Below are 18,592 nucleotides of genomic sequence, written 5' to 3' on the forward strand. Positions count from 1 at the left end.
CCTCGGTCACCATAAACAGAAAACACCTAGGAACCAATTGTATTCTCTTCCTCTGTAGCACTTCTTGGGTTAGATAGGCCATTTAGATAACCAACCAAGTGTAACTTATGTTCTTTCCCATTTTTGTTGTGTGTTTTTCAACAAGAGACTATGCCTCTTAACGTCTTATCTTGGGTTAAGAGAGCCATGTTGAATGATTACTAATGTTTAGTCTTTAGAGGGGTTTTAGAGGGCAATCCAATTACTAGATTACATAGGGTAAAAGTAATAAATGAAACCAATTTGTATTCCTACTACAACTAGTTTTCCTAACTCTTGAGTGTCGCACATCAGCTAAGTATAGAGATGGGAGATTTGATCTCCTTATAAGGAGTTGGACACTTATCACCTTATAAACTAACTTTTCGGGTTGAGTTAGGTCCAAGATCCATTTTTTACCTGGTATAAGAACAAGACCCATCCCAATTCATGGTTAACCCATGTTGGGTCCCCATATTAAATTGTTCATACACCAAATGTCCAGCCCTGAGCATGTAGGGGATGTTGAGTGTCCCACATCAACTAGGGATGGGAGATTTGGTCTCCTTATCTAGACTTGGACATTCATCACCCTATAATCTAGCTTTTGTGGTCGAGTTAGGCCCAAGATCCATTTATTTACACTAACTAAAAACAAACTTCAAATAAGGTCCAAATTGAAAAATCCTTGACTATTTCTTTTTACATACATAATCCGACTCATAGGCATTAATAAATCACAATCCAATCTTTAATGTTCAACGGATCATGTTTGATCAACATGGTGGTACCCAAACTTTAAGGTCGAACCCCCTCACGCTCTATCCCCAACCCACTACCAAGACAAAAGAAAACAAGAAAGACTTATCTAATCAAGGACTATAGTGACATCTTAATAAGGTTTATGCCTACATTGTTGAAACATCAAGAGCATAATTAAAAGCAAACACTCTTCAAGTGTCAACAATTTTAATACACAAAACATTAAGCGACAATGAGAATACAACTGAATTCCCAGACAATTTTACACAAGTTAAAATAATGGAGTTATCAGGTGATGCATGAGATTACCAAAATAAAGAAGTAGAACTAATGTAATTAAGTTTATAAATTTTGTTCAACAACAACATATCCAATGTAATCCCACAAAGTGGAGTACGGGGAGGGTTACGTGTACACAAATCTTATCTCTATGGTGTTGTTTTCATTAGACCCAGATCAAGGAAGTCAATAAATTTAGTATCAAAATATATAACTAAATAAATAACCATAATAGTCCAAACATAAGTGGAAACCAATTAATACCTTTCAAAATTCTGCTTCACCCTTAACATAGGTCTCGGGAGCTGGATATGGAGAAAATTCTGTTGGGAGCGCCCGAATGAACCGTTGCAGTGGACGATCCAGATTTAATCGGGGCACCAACGTGGACTTCAAACACTAGGTGAAAAGCCAAAAAAAAATACCTTTCAATGTTTTCCTACTGATTTCCATCCATAAAACAATACCCAAGGAAGAATGGTGGTTTTTTAATTTCCACCATGTAAGACCCAAATAAGGCAAATTGAGCCAAACCTGAGGAAGAGAATGTGATTGCTTACTTGGTTTTTTCTTTTTTTTTGGTTCCACCTAGTGTTCGATATCCACATTGAAACCCTCAGATGATTCAAAGGCTTGCCAGGAACCCATTAGTATTTCTCAACTTTCTTCCATCCTCTCTTGCTAAATTCTCTCACAAAAACCCTTCTGTTATCATTTTAATGTAAATTATTGATGTTACTAAAATACCTTTGAAATGTTCCTGGAGTTGAGGGTAAATAATTTTAAATTAAAATTTCTTTTTTAATTTATCAAAATATTTTCTAGTTTTATGGTGATTTAGAGTGTTATATGAGATATTGAAATTAAAGAGTCATCAAATTAGAGATTAAAATCACACATTTCTGGTCTAGATAGATGACTGAAAGAAATCGAAGGTTGGAAAGTGAATCATCAATAGGGCCTGAAACTCGACAACCACGCAAGCTCAAGGCCGTCAACTCGTTCCTCTGAGCTGAAAGGCCAACACCATCAAGGTAAAGCTCTCTAAGTTCTGTCAAGTTCTCAATAAAATCAAGACTCTCAAATTTAAGTGGCTGGAGAAGAGTTGAGAGATCAAGAGTAACTAGCCTGGTTAATCTTGATAACGTCATAGGAATTTGCCCCAAAAAACCAGCATTTGATAAATTCAGGTACTTCAAGTTGACTAAATTGTATATACCAACGTCGAACCTGTTGTAAGCCAAATTTAGCTTCTCAAGATACTCAAAACTTAAAAGAGCACTTGAATTCTCAACTCCACTAGAAATCAACTCATTATCTAGTTCCAAGGCAATCACATGACCATAGAGATCACATTTCACCCCATCCCAATCACAACATTCACTTGTGTTGTCGTTCCAACGCGTCAACTTGGTTGAAAAACTAGAATCATATTGGAGGCTGCCTTTCAATTGCAGCAACAATGACTTTTGATCATCAAGACATCTAGAGGAAACAAAGAAAATCTCATTTCGTGATAAGATTTGAAACAAAAGAATCAAGAAAAGACAGAAAGTGTAGAGTTCTCATTTTCATTTATGCAACTTTTGTTAAGGTGATAGACTCAAGTAGTATGAAGTTAGGAAGAACTTATAAAAGGAAAAGAAAATATTTACCAATGTTTAATGTTAGTCTTTTTTGGTTCATTCAGTGGAAGACTTAGAAGTTTTTCACCAAATATATTTATTCAATGTGGAAAAAGTTTATCAAGGCCATGATTTCTTGCATTTTAGTTGACTGGGACTTTTATGTATTTTTATTGTTTTAGCTGACTCATATGCACCACTAGGGGTGTTCATAGTTTTGGTAAAAACCAATTCAAATTAGTGGATCAACTCGGCACGAATTCAAGTTAATAGGATCAACGTTGAGCTTCGAATACTACATGATTAAATAAAAAATTGAAAAGGCCTAATTAACTCTCTATTCGACTATCAAGGGTGGAACTCGGCTACTTTGACTCAAAACTCTAAATTTGTAGAAAGAAACTCATTAATATATACAAACTATATTAATTTAAAACTTAATAACTTAAAAGAAATAGAATTCCAAACCCATAAATTTTAAATTTCGACTTCTACAAGGTTACCATCGATGGGGTATAGGAGAACGATGATATATTTTGATTGGAATGTATAAATATCTGAAGAGATTGATTAGATTTCTCCTCTCACCACTAAAGGAATACTATGTTCTTCTTAATTCACCACCAATCAGTTTTCAGTTTTTTTAGTTGACTACAGTACGAGTTTAAAATTTTAAAAACTATTTTTGAATTTTGTGATCTTAAATTAAAAATAAACACAGTATACTAAAATATATTTGATCTTAAATAGTTCATGTAGAATGTTAAAAGTTATACATTTATTTGAAATTGTTAAAAGTTTTACATGGAAAATCGATTATTAATTCATTACAAACATTATCTAAGCTATATGACAATCTTCAAAGGAGATTGATCAGCAAAAATATATGAGAACTCTATTGTATTATTCGCATACAACAACACAATAGCATCCACAATGCTAGTAAATTCTACCGCCTATATTACAAGAAGGCTAAATGAATATACTGAAAGAACAAAGGCAAACGATAAACTAGAAATTACTAGTAGATCAAACTTATATTCACAAGGGAATAGATAACATAGAGCTTGAAGTTTTAAACTACTACTGGAGTAAAACCTACCTCAGACAACTTACCAGTAACCAGGAAAAAAGAAGTGAACTAAAACAACTAATATACAAGACAACCTTGTCGCTAATGACGAAAAAACACAAAGTCATGGACCACTAAGTTTACAGTGTGCCAACTGGATTCATACAACAAACCCAGTATAGTACACAAAACATGCCTAGGGACTAAGGCTGCTCGTAAATATTCTTCTATTGATCTACATGTCATGAACACAGCTAAGCACCAATTCATTCATCTGCGTCGTACATGAGCTTTGCTATCACTCTGTATCCTATCCGCATACATTGGCAGTCGAATGATCTCATAAATCTCATTCAACACCACTTCTTCAGTGATGTTGTCGGTAATACTTCTCATCACCTGAATTTTTGTACATGAACCATAATTAGAGTCTAATAGGGACCATAATCTAACTAAAAGATGAGAAAATATGGAAAAGGTTCTAATAAACCACAAGTCTACAAATCAACAAAGCAACTGCATTAGTTTAGTATGTGTCATTATAGAAACACCTTTCTGTACGTGTTGTAATCATTCGGAGTTCCTTTGTCGACTCTGGTCCTCATCCATATCCATTTTTGGTTATCAGTGTCAAAAGAGCACTCTATTATTTTACCGGAGTAAGCTGATGGATCAGAACCATCTGAAACATGAAAGGACCCAACATTTCAGGAAATGCACCAAAGGCCAAATACCAAGAGAATCAGGGGAAAAAACAAAAGAACACAAAAGTTCACGGGACACAAATAAAGCACAAGAGAACTGCTTAGATATGCAACACTATAGGACAACAGATTAGACATGTGGCTGTATGTCACTTAACCACATAGAGCATAAGACACTTCTTTTTCTCCCCAACTCTATCTCCGACCTGAAAGCCTCTAATCCATCTGTTTTGGGTTGCAATCCTCATCATACAATCAAAGCCTTCCATTGCCAAAATGAATAAGAAAGGGGAGAGAGAATCACCCTGTCGCAGCCCTCCTGCTGATTCAAAAAAGCCCGTGGGTTCCCCATCACAAGGACAGAAAACTTGTCTGTTTTTATACATACCTCAATCCACTTCATCCATTTGCTACCAAATCCCATTTGTCTGAGAGTATTCAGAAGGAAAGACCAATTCACATTGTGACAATCCAAATAATCCAAACTTACACGTCTGACCTTTTTTTAACCTTAGCAACTGATCCAATTTCAAGTTGTGGAAAATCCAAATTCAATTTACTAAGCGTTAACAGAGCAAAAAATAAAAGCAAGAATATGTATCCTTTTTTTTTTCTTTTTTGGCAAAGAAGAATATGCATCTTGAACTTACAAGAGAGTATCAGTTGTGAAATAGCAACACTGCCTTAAGTTTTTAGTCACAGCAAGAAGTACCTCTAGAATTTTTATCCATACTCTTACTACTCCCTCAGTAGTCAGTTCCTTTTTACTTGTCCCTGGTAAAAATAGATTTTCCTTTTTACTTGTCGCAAATCAAGAGATTTATTATTTTTCTTCAAAGACTACCCTTATCATTAAGTAACTACGTAAAGTACTACTAGTCACACTTAGATTTTCAAAGCATAATTAAAAATGTTAATTTAGTAAAATAGACCCCAAGGTGCTAAGTCAACATGGGCCAAGTAAAAAGGAACGGAGGGACTACTACTTAGCACCTCACAAACACCCGGAAAGGAATCTTGACAGTTTCAAGAGGAGTGTGAAATAGCATCCTTAACTTTTTAGATCATTCTCGAGTGAAGTTTAATAACTCCATCAAATAATAACACTGCATCCAATTCGAATTTCTGACCTGGGAAAACAACTCTACTCCCCTCCATTAGTTTCTTCTTCCCTCGTTCATGTAGATAAAGAAATTCACGATCATCGACCACCTGCCATATGATCAGAGAAAATCACACTTAATTCCAATAGGAGAGCATGAAACATGATCCACTTCACAAGGCTATTCTGCCTTGTTGAAGGATGAGAGCATCAATCTAAAACCTTAAGCTATTAGAGAAAACAACACTTTTGATAACTTAAATTGTCTCAATACATCCCCTAATGTGCGGGTCTGATTCTTTTTCATGAACCAAGCATGTGGAAACTCTTTTTGATAATGGGTGACAGCGAGACTAGAACTAAGGACCACTACCTGATTTAATATTATGTTAAGTGTGTGATCATTTCGCCTAAAAACTAAAGCGGTTCATTTTATTAACTTAACTATCTCAACACACTTATAGCATGGAAATAAATGATATTGACAGGTAAGGTGCAGGAGCATAAAAACAACAAGAAACCAAAAGTATAAGGAGGAAACAGCAACAACTCTATTCACTAGGAGAGCAGAATACAACCTCAAACAGAAAGTCGACCGAGTTCATTTCAGGGTATTTCCACTTCAAGAGACCCTCATGCGTGCGAGGAACATAAGGATCATCCCAACCCTAACACAGAAAGAAAACAGTGGCTCAGTATCCAGAACCTAAATTCATCTGTATGATTATGCATCTCCGTCACTGTTAGCCATAAACATGTCATTTGCAATAACATGCAAGAGGATGAGCTACTAACTCTACTTCTCTGCAACATAACAGTAAACATAGATAAAGGTTCGAAACCACTTCCACAGTGAGTTTTCCAACATAGCAATCAAAACATACATGCCATATAATTTGGAAACATCTTAAGTGATGTAAGAAATTAACTCCTCAGGAGAAAGTCCAATACAACACTAGAACAAGAAGCAATTCAGTATAGGTACTCTTTAGCACCTGAAAAATAAGACCATCAGCTTCATGTGAAAGCTTTGGGATAAATTCTTTGAGAAGTTTTGTGACAGTAGAGAGCAGAAAAAAATCCTTCCTCCTCACCTGATAAACATTGAGAGATCAGCAGCCACTTTAGGTAGAACAAATAATACTAGAAATTAACTATAAGTTATCTTATGACAATATATTCCATTTTGACGAAACATACCCTGAAAGGCTCCAACTCATATCTATAGTAAGGGTTTCTACTCTGGTATATATGTTGACGTTCATGATTCCTTGGACCAATCACTTCTTTGTCGATCATTCTCCACCGTTCATAAAAGGGTCGCTGAAATTATAGAACAAAGAATGAGCAACAACAATGTACAGATAATATTCGAAGAGAACCAAAAGACCCCCAAGCGTATAACTAACATAAATTTTTCAAGAAGAAAAGTGAAGTGGTTTCGTATCGAAGAATCCAACCTCAATGACAGACACCTGGTTCAAAGCCATCATATCATAAATTAGGTATCTCCTTTCCTGCTTCTGTGTGTCAGGCAAAGTATCAATTACCATCTCTCCATCAAGTAAAGTGAAGTGGTGGGTCTTTTCGGCTAAACCCTGGGAGAAGATATGAGAATTTCATATGATAAATCATATGTACAGATAATTTCCAACAGTGAGACATAAAAGGGAAAAGAAAAGATCAGAACATCCTAATAGCAAACTGGATATTAGCATACTTCATTAGTGTGTCTGCAAGGAAATCTCATCTGAACCCTCCGGAAGTTGAAATGTCTATCAATTAAGAAACAACCATCCATCATGATCAGCATCATATACCGTGTCCCATCAGCCTTCCAAGTGGCATAGTAGTAACGCTGCCTTAATAACTGCAAGTTTTCCCTGCGCATCATGACAACAATTACCTTGGATGAATCTTAATTTATGGGTTTTCACCTTCCATGCTTTGTCTGGGATCCTACCATGGTTTGTAAGGCAACTAGCCAGTTTAATAAATAAACAATTGGTTTGTCAGAGAATATATTAATATCCATGTCCGAGTCCATATGAGGTTCAAGTATGAAGATACAATAAGGTTATCATCCATGAGTTAAATTTGTACAAGATATCTAAAAAAATACATTAACTACTCAGAACAGTTGATGGACAAGTTATCGTGCAGAATAAAACAATATTAGCAGAACAAAAAAAACAAAACAAACTTATTTCATGCACTGCAAGCATAATATAGCTAGAAAAATACTCATTCTGCAATGTGTAACCTTCAAAGTTCTAACCATGTTTGCTGCACAAGACAAAATAGGCACACTGCTGCACAACACAAGTTGCCCAGAGGCTTCAGGAACTAGTTCGGTTCAGTGTTGGTCACCATGTAAAGAATGTGAACTGAAAAGATAGAAGAAAATGGTCTCTGAAGATTCAGAACCTTCCGTGAAGGTCGACTAGCTAAGGCACATATAAACACACACAAGCACTCAACCCCCCCCCCCCCTCTCTCCGGTCCCTGTGGAGGGAGGCCCTTCGATGAGCCACAAACATCCACAAGAATAAAAAGATGTGCCTTTCTGCCTATTTGGCAGGTCACAAGAATCAAAAAGTATTTCAGTCTGATCATTTGAAGTTTGAACATCCCAAAGACTTGGAAGTTCATGAACCACCAAAACTCCTCTTCTGATAAGTAGTTACTTTATTTACAGGATCAGATCTAACTAAAACACAACTGTTAAATGTGGGTTCAGAGAATATAAGCTATTGTGAGGAGACTTCAAAGAAAACCTTAGTTGCAACATTTGCAGAAATACAAGTAAAAAAAATTGGGAGGAAGTGCATGACTTCTGCAGTAACAAATGATGGCCTAGGGACATTCATGGTTGGGAGACAAACACACTAATGGAGTTTAGGCAAAGACTCCTAATGGCTGATTATAAGAAGCAGAATAAATGGCAACAGTAAGAAATCAAGAGGTAGAAAAGAAACGTTTGAGCAGTTCCCAGGAGGAGGAGAAAGCAAAATAAGGGATTTCATCCTCAGCACCAAATAATATTGTAAGAGTTCAAGCATGAAGAAGACTACATCTCCCTATGAAAAAGTATAATTAGCGCTGAACCTGTCATCCAAAATTCTATGAAAAATATGATGAATCCAACTGCAATTAGAACAACAGAAATGCATCCATGATCAGCAAAAATCCTGGGAAATGGCAGAGTCCATTTTCCATCATAAGCAAAAATCACTCAGATAAACCAGCCAAAATCCAACTATAATAGCCTATTTAGGCACTTAATAAGTACTGAAACAACACTCAACTATTTTTCGAAACTGGATTTTTATTTATTTATTTTGAAACTGAACAACACTCAACTATTTGTCTCATAGCAAGAAAAGAATACTATCGAAAGAAGCACTTTATGCAAATAAAACAAAAATCGCCACCAAATTTTATTCTATACCAAGTAGGCTGTTATTTGTTAATCACATTCAACACCTCAAGGCTTAAACTGAAGAAAGCAGGAACTAGACACCTGAAGAGGATAAAGAAATAATCATGATAATCACTTTACAAGTGATTTAACATGTTCCATGCCACTGTAACAAACTTCACCATCTCTAAGAAAAAAGATCACTGGAGTGACTGGACCCATATTCACTAACAAGCTTCAATTCATCCATTAAGCATATTATTGTTAATTTATTGAATCATGGTAGTGGACTATTTTGTTGTTTGTTGTATTTGATATATATTTTAGCATTTTAAATAAATAAGTAACACAATTCAAACAAGTCAAACAAGATTAATTTTTTTTCCAAATCAACATGTTTCCTGCTTTTAATTAATCCAACTCACTGGTGTCGAGGATAACTCATTTTTCAGCCACATAGATATTCCAGGCTTTGATGTCTTCACACTTATATTTAACAGCAATATCACACAAAGCAAATATCGGAATTCACACTCAGATATGCAGTTCTCAGATTGATAAGCCAACTGGAAGTCCTCAACTAATTAGGGACACCTAAACGAAATGTCTGTTCAAACAGATGTAAAGTTTGAAATCACACACTGGACAGAAATGTATCACTACTGCATCACATCCACATGATGAAAGAAGTTCGAAACATAACAACCATCATCCGTGTGTTAAGGACAATTAACACATTACATCACACAGCACCAGCCTTTTGAAAATGGTAGCAGTACATAAATTTCAGCACAAAGGCTGTGCAGGAGCCATATTTACAAGTCTCACAAATCTACACAGTATCCCAGTTCTACTGTCACACAGCAACAGTTTCTACTGTCATCTCCACATATCAAGGAAATGGAGATAAATGTCATGTATCAGCTTATGCGGAACCTTTTCCCCTTTCTGATAATTAACTTTACACAGTTTCTAATCTGATTTAGGTAAGACCGAAAAAATATAATAAAGTATTTTTGCAGGAAACATGTTGATTTGGAAAAAAATCAACATGTTTCCCTCTTTTAAAGTTAATTTAGGTGAAAAGAGGCCTCTTGTATGCATGGTTAAGCGTGAAAAGCTAGACCTAAGGTTACACCTGACTAGACCAAAAAAATATAATGAAGTTAAAGTTCTCCGAAGAAGGACTGGAACCAAACCTGTCAAGAGAGACTGGATGTGAGCCAGGAAATTGTGGGCCTCTACCCTGAAAGGCAAATACACCAAAAGGTATTATGAGTTAGAATTCAAACAGCAGACACATCTATATTTTGCAGTAAGTAGTCTACATAATCCACAACTGCACAATAGAAAGTGAGTCCACAGCAAGATCAGAGAATAAAAAGTAACGCACACAAACAATACAAGAAATTTCCATTTAATGCAACAATTATAAAGACACCAACAGAACCAACTGCAAAATTCCTACCCCTTGGGTCATTTTCAGTGCTTGATAACAGAACTGTCGTAAATAATTTTGCTGATCTTGTGGGATTGCATCTCCCAAAATGTCATCATTTGAGGTTACTACTTGTGCTTCAAGATTGTCCTGAAAAGGGAGAAAATGAGTTATGAGGAAATTATAAAAGCTCTGTCGAATAAATAAACCTTAGTACACTGCAAAAGTATAGAGACCAAAACCATAACATGTTGGTATAAAGATGTAATCATAGGCATCTGTAACCTTGATTATGTTATCATGCTGAATTTACACAGTAGAACCTGCACCATTTGAATAGATTACTAAATTGAGTTTTCTAGGACAGTGTTCTAGACAATTGTTAGGAATGTGAAAAGTGGAACAGTTGGTTGGGAAGATGTCAAAAAGTTTGAGAAAACTTAGTACACTGCAAAAGTATAGAGACCAAAACCATAACATGTTGGTATAAAGATGTAATCACAAGCATCTGTCACCTTAATTATGTTATCATGCTGAATTTGTACAGTAGAACCTGCACCATTTGAATAGATTACTAAATTGAGTTTCTAGGACAGTGTTCTAGACAATTGTTAGAAATGTGAAAAGTGGAACAGTTGGTTGGTAAGATGTCAAAAAAATTTGAAGTAATATAAGTTTTTATTAGTTTGAATGATGGGAACAGAGACTTCTCATTTAACGAAGGATCATATTACAGACCAAATGGCAAATGGAAAGAAACAACAGGTATACTGGCATGGAGTAGTAGATTAGCCACATCAAGCAATAACTAGTCATTCTTCTTAAAGAATAACATGATTTCACAAACACTACCCCTCCTTTCACTTCAGTACAATCCTCACGAACCCACATTCCCTCTCCCTCCATCTGCATTGCCTCCCGTCTTTGTTTTACACACACACCCTCTCCACGGATTCACTGCCCTTCTTGCCTCTCTACACCACCATGCCCACCTTTCTCACTCAACCCTCTGGCTCTCTCAGTTAAGTTTGTTTTTCTGGAATATAAACTTTCAAATAGTAAAAGGAAATCGAACATCAAAAATGTATAGTTGAATGTCTGCATACACTCACTTTCCTATGTAGATACAGTCCTACAAATTAATTATTCAATAACCATTTTGATAAAAAGCCCAATCATCAAAACCTTGAAAAGCAGTGAAGGAGTGATGATAGAATATAAAAAAACACCAAAATGCTTTTCCCCAGCAAAATATTAGAGAAAAAGGAGGACGAACTTCGTTTATCTTTCTATATTATGCTTGCTCTAAGTCTAAAGAAAAGTTAGATCTCTTCTAGCACTGTTTAGCCACTTCTGTCGAACTTTTAAGAAAAAACTAGATTTTTTCTTGGGTGTGTCTTTCTTTAATTGGTGGAGTGAACCTTGTTGATCTTTCTAGAAGGTCAGCGAATATGACACCATTAGCATGTGTATTTTTAAAAAATTTCATGCCAGACTCTTTTTCAAGTTAGAACATATTATGCTTGCTCTAAGTCTAAGCAAAAGTTAGATCTCTTCTACCACTGCTTAGCGACCTTTGTCAAGCTTTTAAGAAAAACTAGATTCTTCTTGGGTGTGTCTAAATTGGTGGGGGACCAGAGGCAATAAAATAGGCTGTCGATGGAGGTAAAAACACTCAAATGCAAATAAGAAAGAAATATGCAAAGTACAGAGTTCCCAGCATTTATAGGAGAAATTCTTTCAATCAAGAAAGAACAATCCTAGGAAACCTTTATCATCACATTAAGCCACCCAGGCCGGACATTAAAAAAATGGAAGATATGACCCAAAATTCTTCAGCATTAAATTTTGTCTACTTATTTCACCCTTAATCCGCTAACTCCATAACGGGCTGCTGGGTGGGAATGGACAGATAAAGGAGAACGAGAGATCATTTTCTTAATTATCATTCCAGAATTGAAATAAAATCGAGTATAATAAAGCAAATTATATAGAGGATTCATATCCTGACTGAAACTAGTTTGGGATTGAAGCATAGTTAAGGCGGAGTCTAAGGAAAAGAAGCCCTCACTCTGAGAATAAACTATCAACATTTTATGGTACAAATTTCATCGAACCAAAACGAAAGTGAATATTAAGACCATACATGGAAACGTCTCATGGCTGACGAAAGGAGACTCGCGTAAGTTGGTTCAATATATCTAGCCTAGACAGGCATGAGGCATTAATGACCAGCCCTTCCTAATTCAAGTAATCTCTGATTAGGAATCATGCCTTTAAAAACCTGTGGCAATCCTTGCATCCCAAGTATTGCAAGGTCGTTACTCAAGAGTTCCTCATTTACAATCTCCATTGGAAAAATGACTTGGGAATGTCATATATAGGTAATTTCCATAATCAAGCTTAATGTTGCACTCAAAATCAAGTTCCACTAATTCTCACCATAGAAGTATCAGAAAGACAGAAAGTGATTGGTTTCTCATTCTAATGTCGAGAGCCACTAGAATGGCTTAGTGTTCACATTCAAGCAAATTCAACACCGCACAAGTGGAAACTGAGGGCTTGCATTTCGATCAGAGAAGGAAAAACAACTGAAGGCTTACACTTTCATCAGAGAAGGAAAAACCAAACACTTCAACCACTAATAAAGTTCAACAATATCAAAGAGGAAAGTTCTCTTGCACAAATACATACAGTCAAAGGAGCTGCAGGACCTCCATCGTCATCGTCATCTGGCATAGCATCACCATTCAAATCAAGCTCAGAAGATTTTTTCCACTCAGGTGTTGGTGGACAGACAACCATTTCAGGTTTTTTCTCATGATAGAAGGCATATAGGGCATCGATATAGTCTGGCTTATAGATCCCAGGAGGACGAGCATCAGAAAAAATTTTAATTGCCTGCATAAAAGTACTCTCATTATTCATACTCAGGGATATGTGGTTAAGTTTGAAGCAAGAAGGATGTAGCATCACAAAATTACTGACCTGACTGACAGATATTGGCAGCGTACGCATAAGATAATGAATAATCATAAACCCAGTGCGATTATGCCCATGTGTGCAATGGACAAGAATATACTTCTTTGCATGTTTCTGACGGGCAAGAAATTGTGAAACCTCATAGAAGCCATAAATATTAGTATCAAGTTCCTTTCAATAGGATATAACATTCAGCGAGGATGTGATAAAGTTAGCCTTTATTTGCTTAAAGACTTGAACAGAATAAAACTCATATGACAACACGCTTCTCATCAATGCTGAGTCCTATCTCTAAGAAAACCTAACTAGAAGTTAACAGAACACCTTTCGAATACTCTGAGGAAGTACAGTACTTTTTAATCTGAGACAAATTCTGACAAAATACAGTTTCCATTGCAAATACAGTATTCCCAGCAACTTTTCTCATGGGAAAAAGAAAAACATTAAAATGGATTTTCAAGTTCATAATGCTTTGTTTTCCTTTCAAAAAATCAGGTGATTCTTGGTCCAATTGAAACATCTTCTCTACGGGGTTGATTTGGGGTGGGGGTTGGATACGTGATATTTATGTGAATTGGGATGACCCAAGGAGGAGATGCAGGATACAATGATGTTCCTATTCCTATTAATAAGATAGGATAGTCCTAGTGCACTAAGCTCCCATAATGTATGGGGTCCAGGGAAGGACGGACCACAACTTTTACTGTTGTGTCAATTGGGACAATTCAAAAAGGAAATGCAGGATCCAACAATGTTCCCTTTTCCTGTTAATAAGAGTGTAGAGCCCTAGTGCATAAGTTTCCACTGCCCAAGGTCCAGAGAGGGGACCATATTTTTTTGATGAAGTGTTTTATAAATCACAAAGGCATCAAGGAGATGCATAGTTACAAAATAGGAGGAGATATCAGCTAAAAAGATAACAAAAACCCAACAAGGAGACCATATTCGATCTACGGTACACAACATTATATTGCATTTCCACAAAAAACTATTTTCACAGCTTGAACATATGACAATCTAACAACACGATGACAGCTTTTACTGTTACACCAAGGCTTCACTTGAAGGAATGGATTACATTCTTTCTTTTGATAAGAATAGAGCATATTCATAATATAATATAAATATTTACAAAACATCTACCCTATCATTCTCAAAATAGCTTTTTCTCCTTTTTATTCCTAGAAGATTACAAACAAATTAGTGATCAATTTTGTTTTCCACTTGATTGGCAAACAACACACATTAATAATTGCACCAAGTGTAACATATATGATAATAAATCTGTAACAGCGAAGCTCTAATCATGTATGTATAAAGGTAAGAAAACAAACTTGTAGTACTTTTACATGGTAAGTAATGCAAGCTCATTCTCAGGTACAGAATTCAACTAAACATGCAACCAACATATATAAAATTACCTCAGAGACAAATAAATTTACAGACTCATTATCAGGTGCAGAACCGCGGCCTCTGCATTGAATCTGATACAGATGAAAGAGTAAAAATCAGGACAACAACAATAACTCAAAGAGAAAAAATACGGCCCCATCACCTATTCTCCTCCATGACTTTATTACCATGTACCAACCTTTACATGCTTGATGCCTTCTTTCCTCCAATCTGACAATGAATAGTATCGACTTGTATTGGTGAGATCAATCACCATACCAAGCTGAAATTAACATGCAATGAGTCAGTTGTAGTTTAGAAGATCCTGTGTTGTCAAGGCAACCCAAATGAATTAAGAGGTCAGAATAAACAAGGCATCTAATGATTGTGAAAGTAACCCAAATGAATTAAGAGGACAAAATTAACAAGAAAGTGTTGTAAAGGTATATACAGAGGGAGCAGATCATCATTGCTGTAAGGAATCAAATATTTTGAAGATAAAATCCACGTTAAGGGAATGAATAAGGACCCAAATTCAGGTTAACACACTCACTTTTCTTCCTAAAACTCTCTGTTGGTGGAGGACTTGCCTAAACGAGTATCTTTTGCCAGGAAGAACACAATCGTTGAAAGTTTCATCCAATGGAACCTTTGAAGGAATAAGACAACCTATCTCCTGTCCAAATGCAGGACAATCCAACCAACCTGCATATGCAATCCAAAAGATAAATGATGTCATGGAACCATGAGCAGCAAGGAAGGGGGGTAAAGGGGAGAATTAAGAACCTGTGATAAGATAATAGTCAAAGAAGGCACAGTAAAATTATGTGCAACCTAGAGTTACACTTAGATGACAAGAGCAAAAAGAAAGATGGACTTAGAAGACAAGAGCAAAAAGAAAGATGGACTACATGGAGGGAAGCAGGAACCTATTGCTACTTCAACAAATCATACACACACACGCGCGCACGGCAAAGGGATAAGTGACACACAATAGAGAGAGAGAGAGTGAGTGTGTGTGTACACAAAAAAAAAAAACCTGGAGGAAGTCTGCTGCTAGGTTTCTGTCTCTTTGTCTGAAAGATCTCATCCCGCATTCGTGGTTGAGATGGATATGCTGGTCTATCATCTGGATGTTGTCTTTTAAGTTTTTGAATCCTTTCCTCCCGCTCCTAAAACAAACAGCATTTAGAAAGAGGGCATGCAAACTAGAAAATAATTTTTTGACAGGTAAGAGATAGAAAACTAGAAAAATATAAATTTAAAAAAGAAAATGAAGTCTCCACAATAATAAGATTCACAAGAACATAACCCTATCTATGGGCACTTACTCCCATGTTCCTATCCCTTTCCACTATCAAAGAAAGAACAAAGAAGCAAGTTCTATTTCTTTACTTTCTCCCCCATTTGACCGAGACGAGATTGGTAAAAGGAGGTACAAAGTGTGGAACCAAAGATAGTAAAGATAGTTCAAATTTGGAGATAACCAGATTACCAACAACAATGCTGAATTTCCCACTGTTCAACAACCACTCTTCCCCTTCCATTTGATGAGCCCAAACTGCCTGCGGGCTAAAACGGGGAGAAACAAAAAAAAAGAAAAAAAAGGGGGAGGGGGGGGAGCAATTACAGGAGGAAAGTAAAATAAGTTCATCTGTGTTCTTGGAGAAACCGTTTTGCTTAATAACTCTCAGGATACTTTTTTTTTTTTAAAATCAATTACATCCTCTGGATTTTGATTTAATGAAATTTTATTTTATTTACAAAGCTTTCTATTGGTTATTGCTCTGCCGAAGACAAGCAGCAAAGAAACAACCAAGATAAAAGAGACATGTATCAAACAAGGAGCCAAAAAGAAATATCCAATAAAGGAGCAAGTTCAAGTAGTAGTACAGTTCAATAGTTGATACAGCGAGCAGTATAAGCAGAAACATACGCGACGTGAAATCTCTACAGCACTCGTGACATAATCTGCACGCTCATCACTATGTAAAATAGGTTCTTGTGGTTCATCATCTTCTAATTGTTGTCCAAAAATCTCGTCGTCATCCTCTGGCTGTGGCAAGGCATTCAGATCCATGCTGGTGATTCAAGTCTCAACACAAAGCATATGTCAAGGTGCCTGTAAGCAATTTATAGTTCTGCTCATGCAACAAACAAGAGGGGATATCGAATTGTTCAGATAAAAAATAAGCGAATAATCTTTTATGAGAACTGAAAAGTCTGAATTTATTCAAATCTCAATGCATCATCCAAATGTTAAAACTTAATGAGCCAAACAAACATCATAAATTTGGATATTAAAGAAATCTAAAACCTAACACAAGAGGAAACAACGCAGGAGATTAGATGATATGAAACAGAACAATAGTTACCTCGAATGATAGATTACAACCCTTTTTAGGGCCAATTACTAGAGAGCAAAGAAACATATCAACCCAAAACACTCATAGTGCTCTCCAGAGTGTCATCATTTGAGTTACATTTGGCGTCACCAATACACAAAATCGTCAATTTTGAAGGAGAGAGAGAATAATTGTTTATGAATGACCATAGTCATGAAGCAACAAGGCAAATAACGGGTAACTATCTCTACTTTAGCAGAAACCATCCAAGACAGAGTTAGTGTAAGTGTAATTTTAGAAGTTGAGGAAATGAGCGAACCTCGAACATGCGGGAAGGGTACATGAATTTAACCCTTTGAGACATTATGTACATTATACATGATTATGGGTTTACTTTTATGCTCCCGTCTAGAGTTCACAATTACAAGCTAACTTTGTTTGCTTTAGACATTGATGCATAGGCACGTAAAAAAAAAAGAAGGAAAAAGGGAACCTGAAATACTAGAAAGCTGAATATATTTGTCATCTGAACTAGAAAGTATATTGATCATATGATCAAAGGGAAAGAATGAAGAGTTTGTTGAATGACAAGATACAATTATATGAAGGACTGCAAATTTATGACTGTTCCACAAAAGAAAAGTTTGGCATTTGAAGAAAGGGGTCAACTGAACCTAAGGGAACAAAATAGGATAAGTGAAGACACTAAAGTCTTCTACCAATCAAAAGAAAAAAAAAGTGAGTGATTGAGGAAGTACTTCTAAAAGAATTTTTGTTCACTTATGATCCAAAATATAGAAGTTCATAGGCAAAGCGAACTTGTGATCCTAAATATAAGTTCATTGGAAAAACTGGACCGGATGAATCAACCCTACAGGCACTAAGTGGAGACTGGAGAACAGTCACAAAATAGGCAGAATAGTGCAGACTTGCATGGGAAAAAAAATGCTCCCAGGCACGTCTACTGAGGTATTCTCTATCCTACTTCCCAGGATTGTAGAACAGCCTCTTTCCGGAATTTGAACAGCTCGGTAGCTCAGTTTACCGTGATTGCTGTCAAAATCTTCTTTCTCTTTCTTCTTCTTTCAGATGTCACAACCTGTCATCTCTGACAAAATCTCCTTTTTCTTTCTCTCTTTCTTTCTTTCTTTCTTTTCGGCCCAGAGTTATTCCAGTATGGAAGACAATAGGATATACTTCAATGCCGGATTCAAATCCTTTGATATTACCAGGTGGTCAGATAGCAAGGAGAACTAGTATGAATCGGTAGAAAGAAGGAGTAACATGATGAGACAATCGACTCTTAGCACGTGTCTTGGATCTGCAACATTCTCAAAGAGGCGTCGAAAGAGAAGACAAATTCAATCATAAGATGGAAAACCAAGCACAAACTATCAGAATTTCTCTGCACTAGGAAGTTTAATGTATATGGTAGGTACATGAGCATCCTTC

The 18,592-nt window shown here is 36.2% G+C and overlaps 2 protein-coding genes across 3 annotated transcripts; both read right to left on the reverse strand.

Moving 5' to 3' along the window:
• Window positions 1-1,922: 1,922 nt before the first annotated feature.
• Window positions 1,923-3,156, reverse strand: LOC125840311 (receptor-like protein 50). The gene is made up of 2 exons (XM_049519273.1): window positions 3,153-3,156; window positions 1,923-2,623 (listed from the first exon to the last, which is right to left on the reverse strand). Exons 1-2 carry the CDS (start codon window positions 3,154-3,156, stop codon window positions 1,923-1,925), a joined length of 705 nt encoding a protein of 234 aa, XP_049375230.1.
• Window positions 3,157-3,680: 524 nt separating this feature from the next.
• LOC125840287 (uncharacterized) lies at window positions 3,681-16,947 on the reverse strand. 2 transcript variants are annotated; one of them, XM_049519252.1, is made up of 17 exons: window positions 16,732-16,947; window positions 15,835-15,967; window positions 15,349-15,500; window positions 14,995-15,078; window positions 14,825-14,887; window positions 13,410-13,517; window positions 13,116-13,322; window positions 10,452-10,571; window positions 10,183-10,229; window positions 7,283-7,445; window positions 7,023-7,160; window positions 6,763-6,885; window positions 6,558-6,656; window positions 6,141-6,230; window positions 5,591-5,672; window positions 4,308-4,438; window positions 3,681-4,155 (listed from the first exon to the last, which is right to left on the reverse strand). In XM_049519252.1, the coding sequence occupies exons 1-17, from the start codon at window positions 16,873-16,875 to the stop codon at window positions 4,027-4,029; spliced, it is 2,013 nt and encodes a 670-aa protein (XP_049375209.1). In that variant the 5' UTR covers window positions 16,876-16,947; the 3' UTR covers window positions 3,681-4,026. The 2 variants fall into 2 exon arrangements, with proteins under 2 accessions (XP_049375209.1, XP_049375208.1); XM_049519251.1 differs by having other exon boundaries at window positions 13,410-13,541.
• Between the last annotated feature and the right edge of the window lie 1,645 nt (window positions 16,948-18,592).

The sequence above is a fragment of the Solanum verrucosum genome, unplaced genomic scaffold, assembly GCF_900185275.1.
Source record: "Solanum verrucosum unplaced genomic scaffold, falcon-dt-bn FXZP01000137.1, whole genome shotgun sequence".
In the NCBI taxonomy this organism is placed as follows: domain Eukaryota; kingdom Viridiplantae; phylum Streptophyta; class Magnoliopsida; order Solanales; family Solanaceae; genus Solanum; species Solanum verrucosum.

What these genes read in the sequence shown, in the direction of transcription:
- LOC125840287 (XM_049519251.1), bottom strand. Translation starts at nt 16,875, where the DNA reads ATGGATCTGAATGCCTTGCCACAGCCAGAGGATGACGACGAGATTTTT. An exon ending in GTCCTGCAGCTCCTTTGACT is followed by an intron (nt 10,572 to 13,115) that starts GTATGTATTTGT and finishes CTCCCTTTTCAG; the next exon opens with GACAATCTTGAAGCACAAGT. An exon ending in CATCCAGTCTCTCTTGACAG is followed by an intron (nt 7,446 to 10,182) that starts GTTTGGTTCCAG and finishes CATGATGCGCAG; the next exon opens with GGAAAACTTGCAGTTATTAA.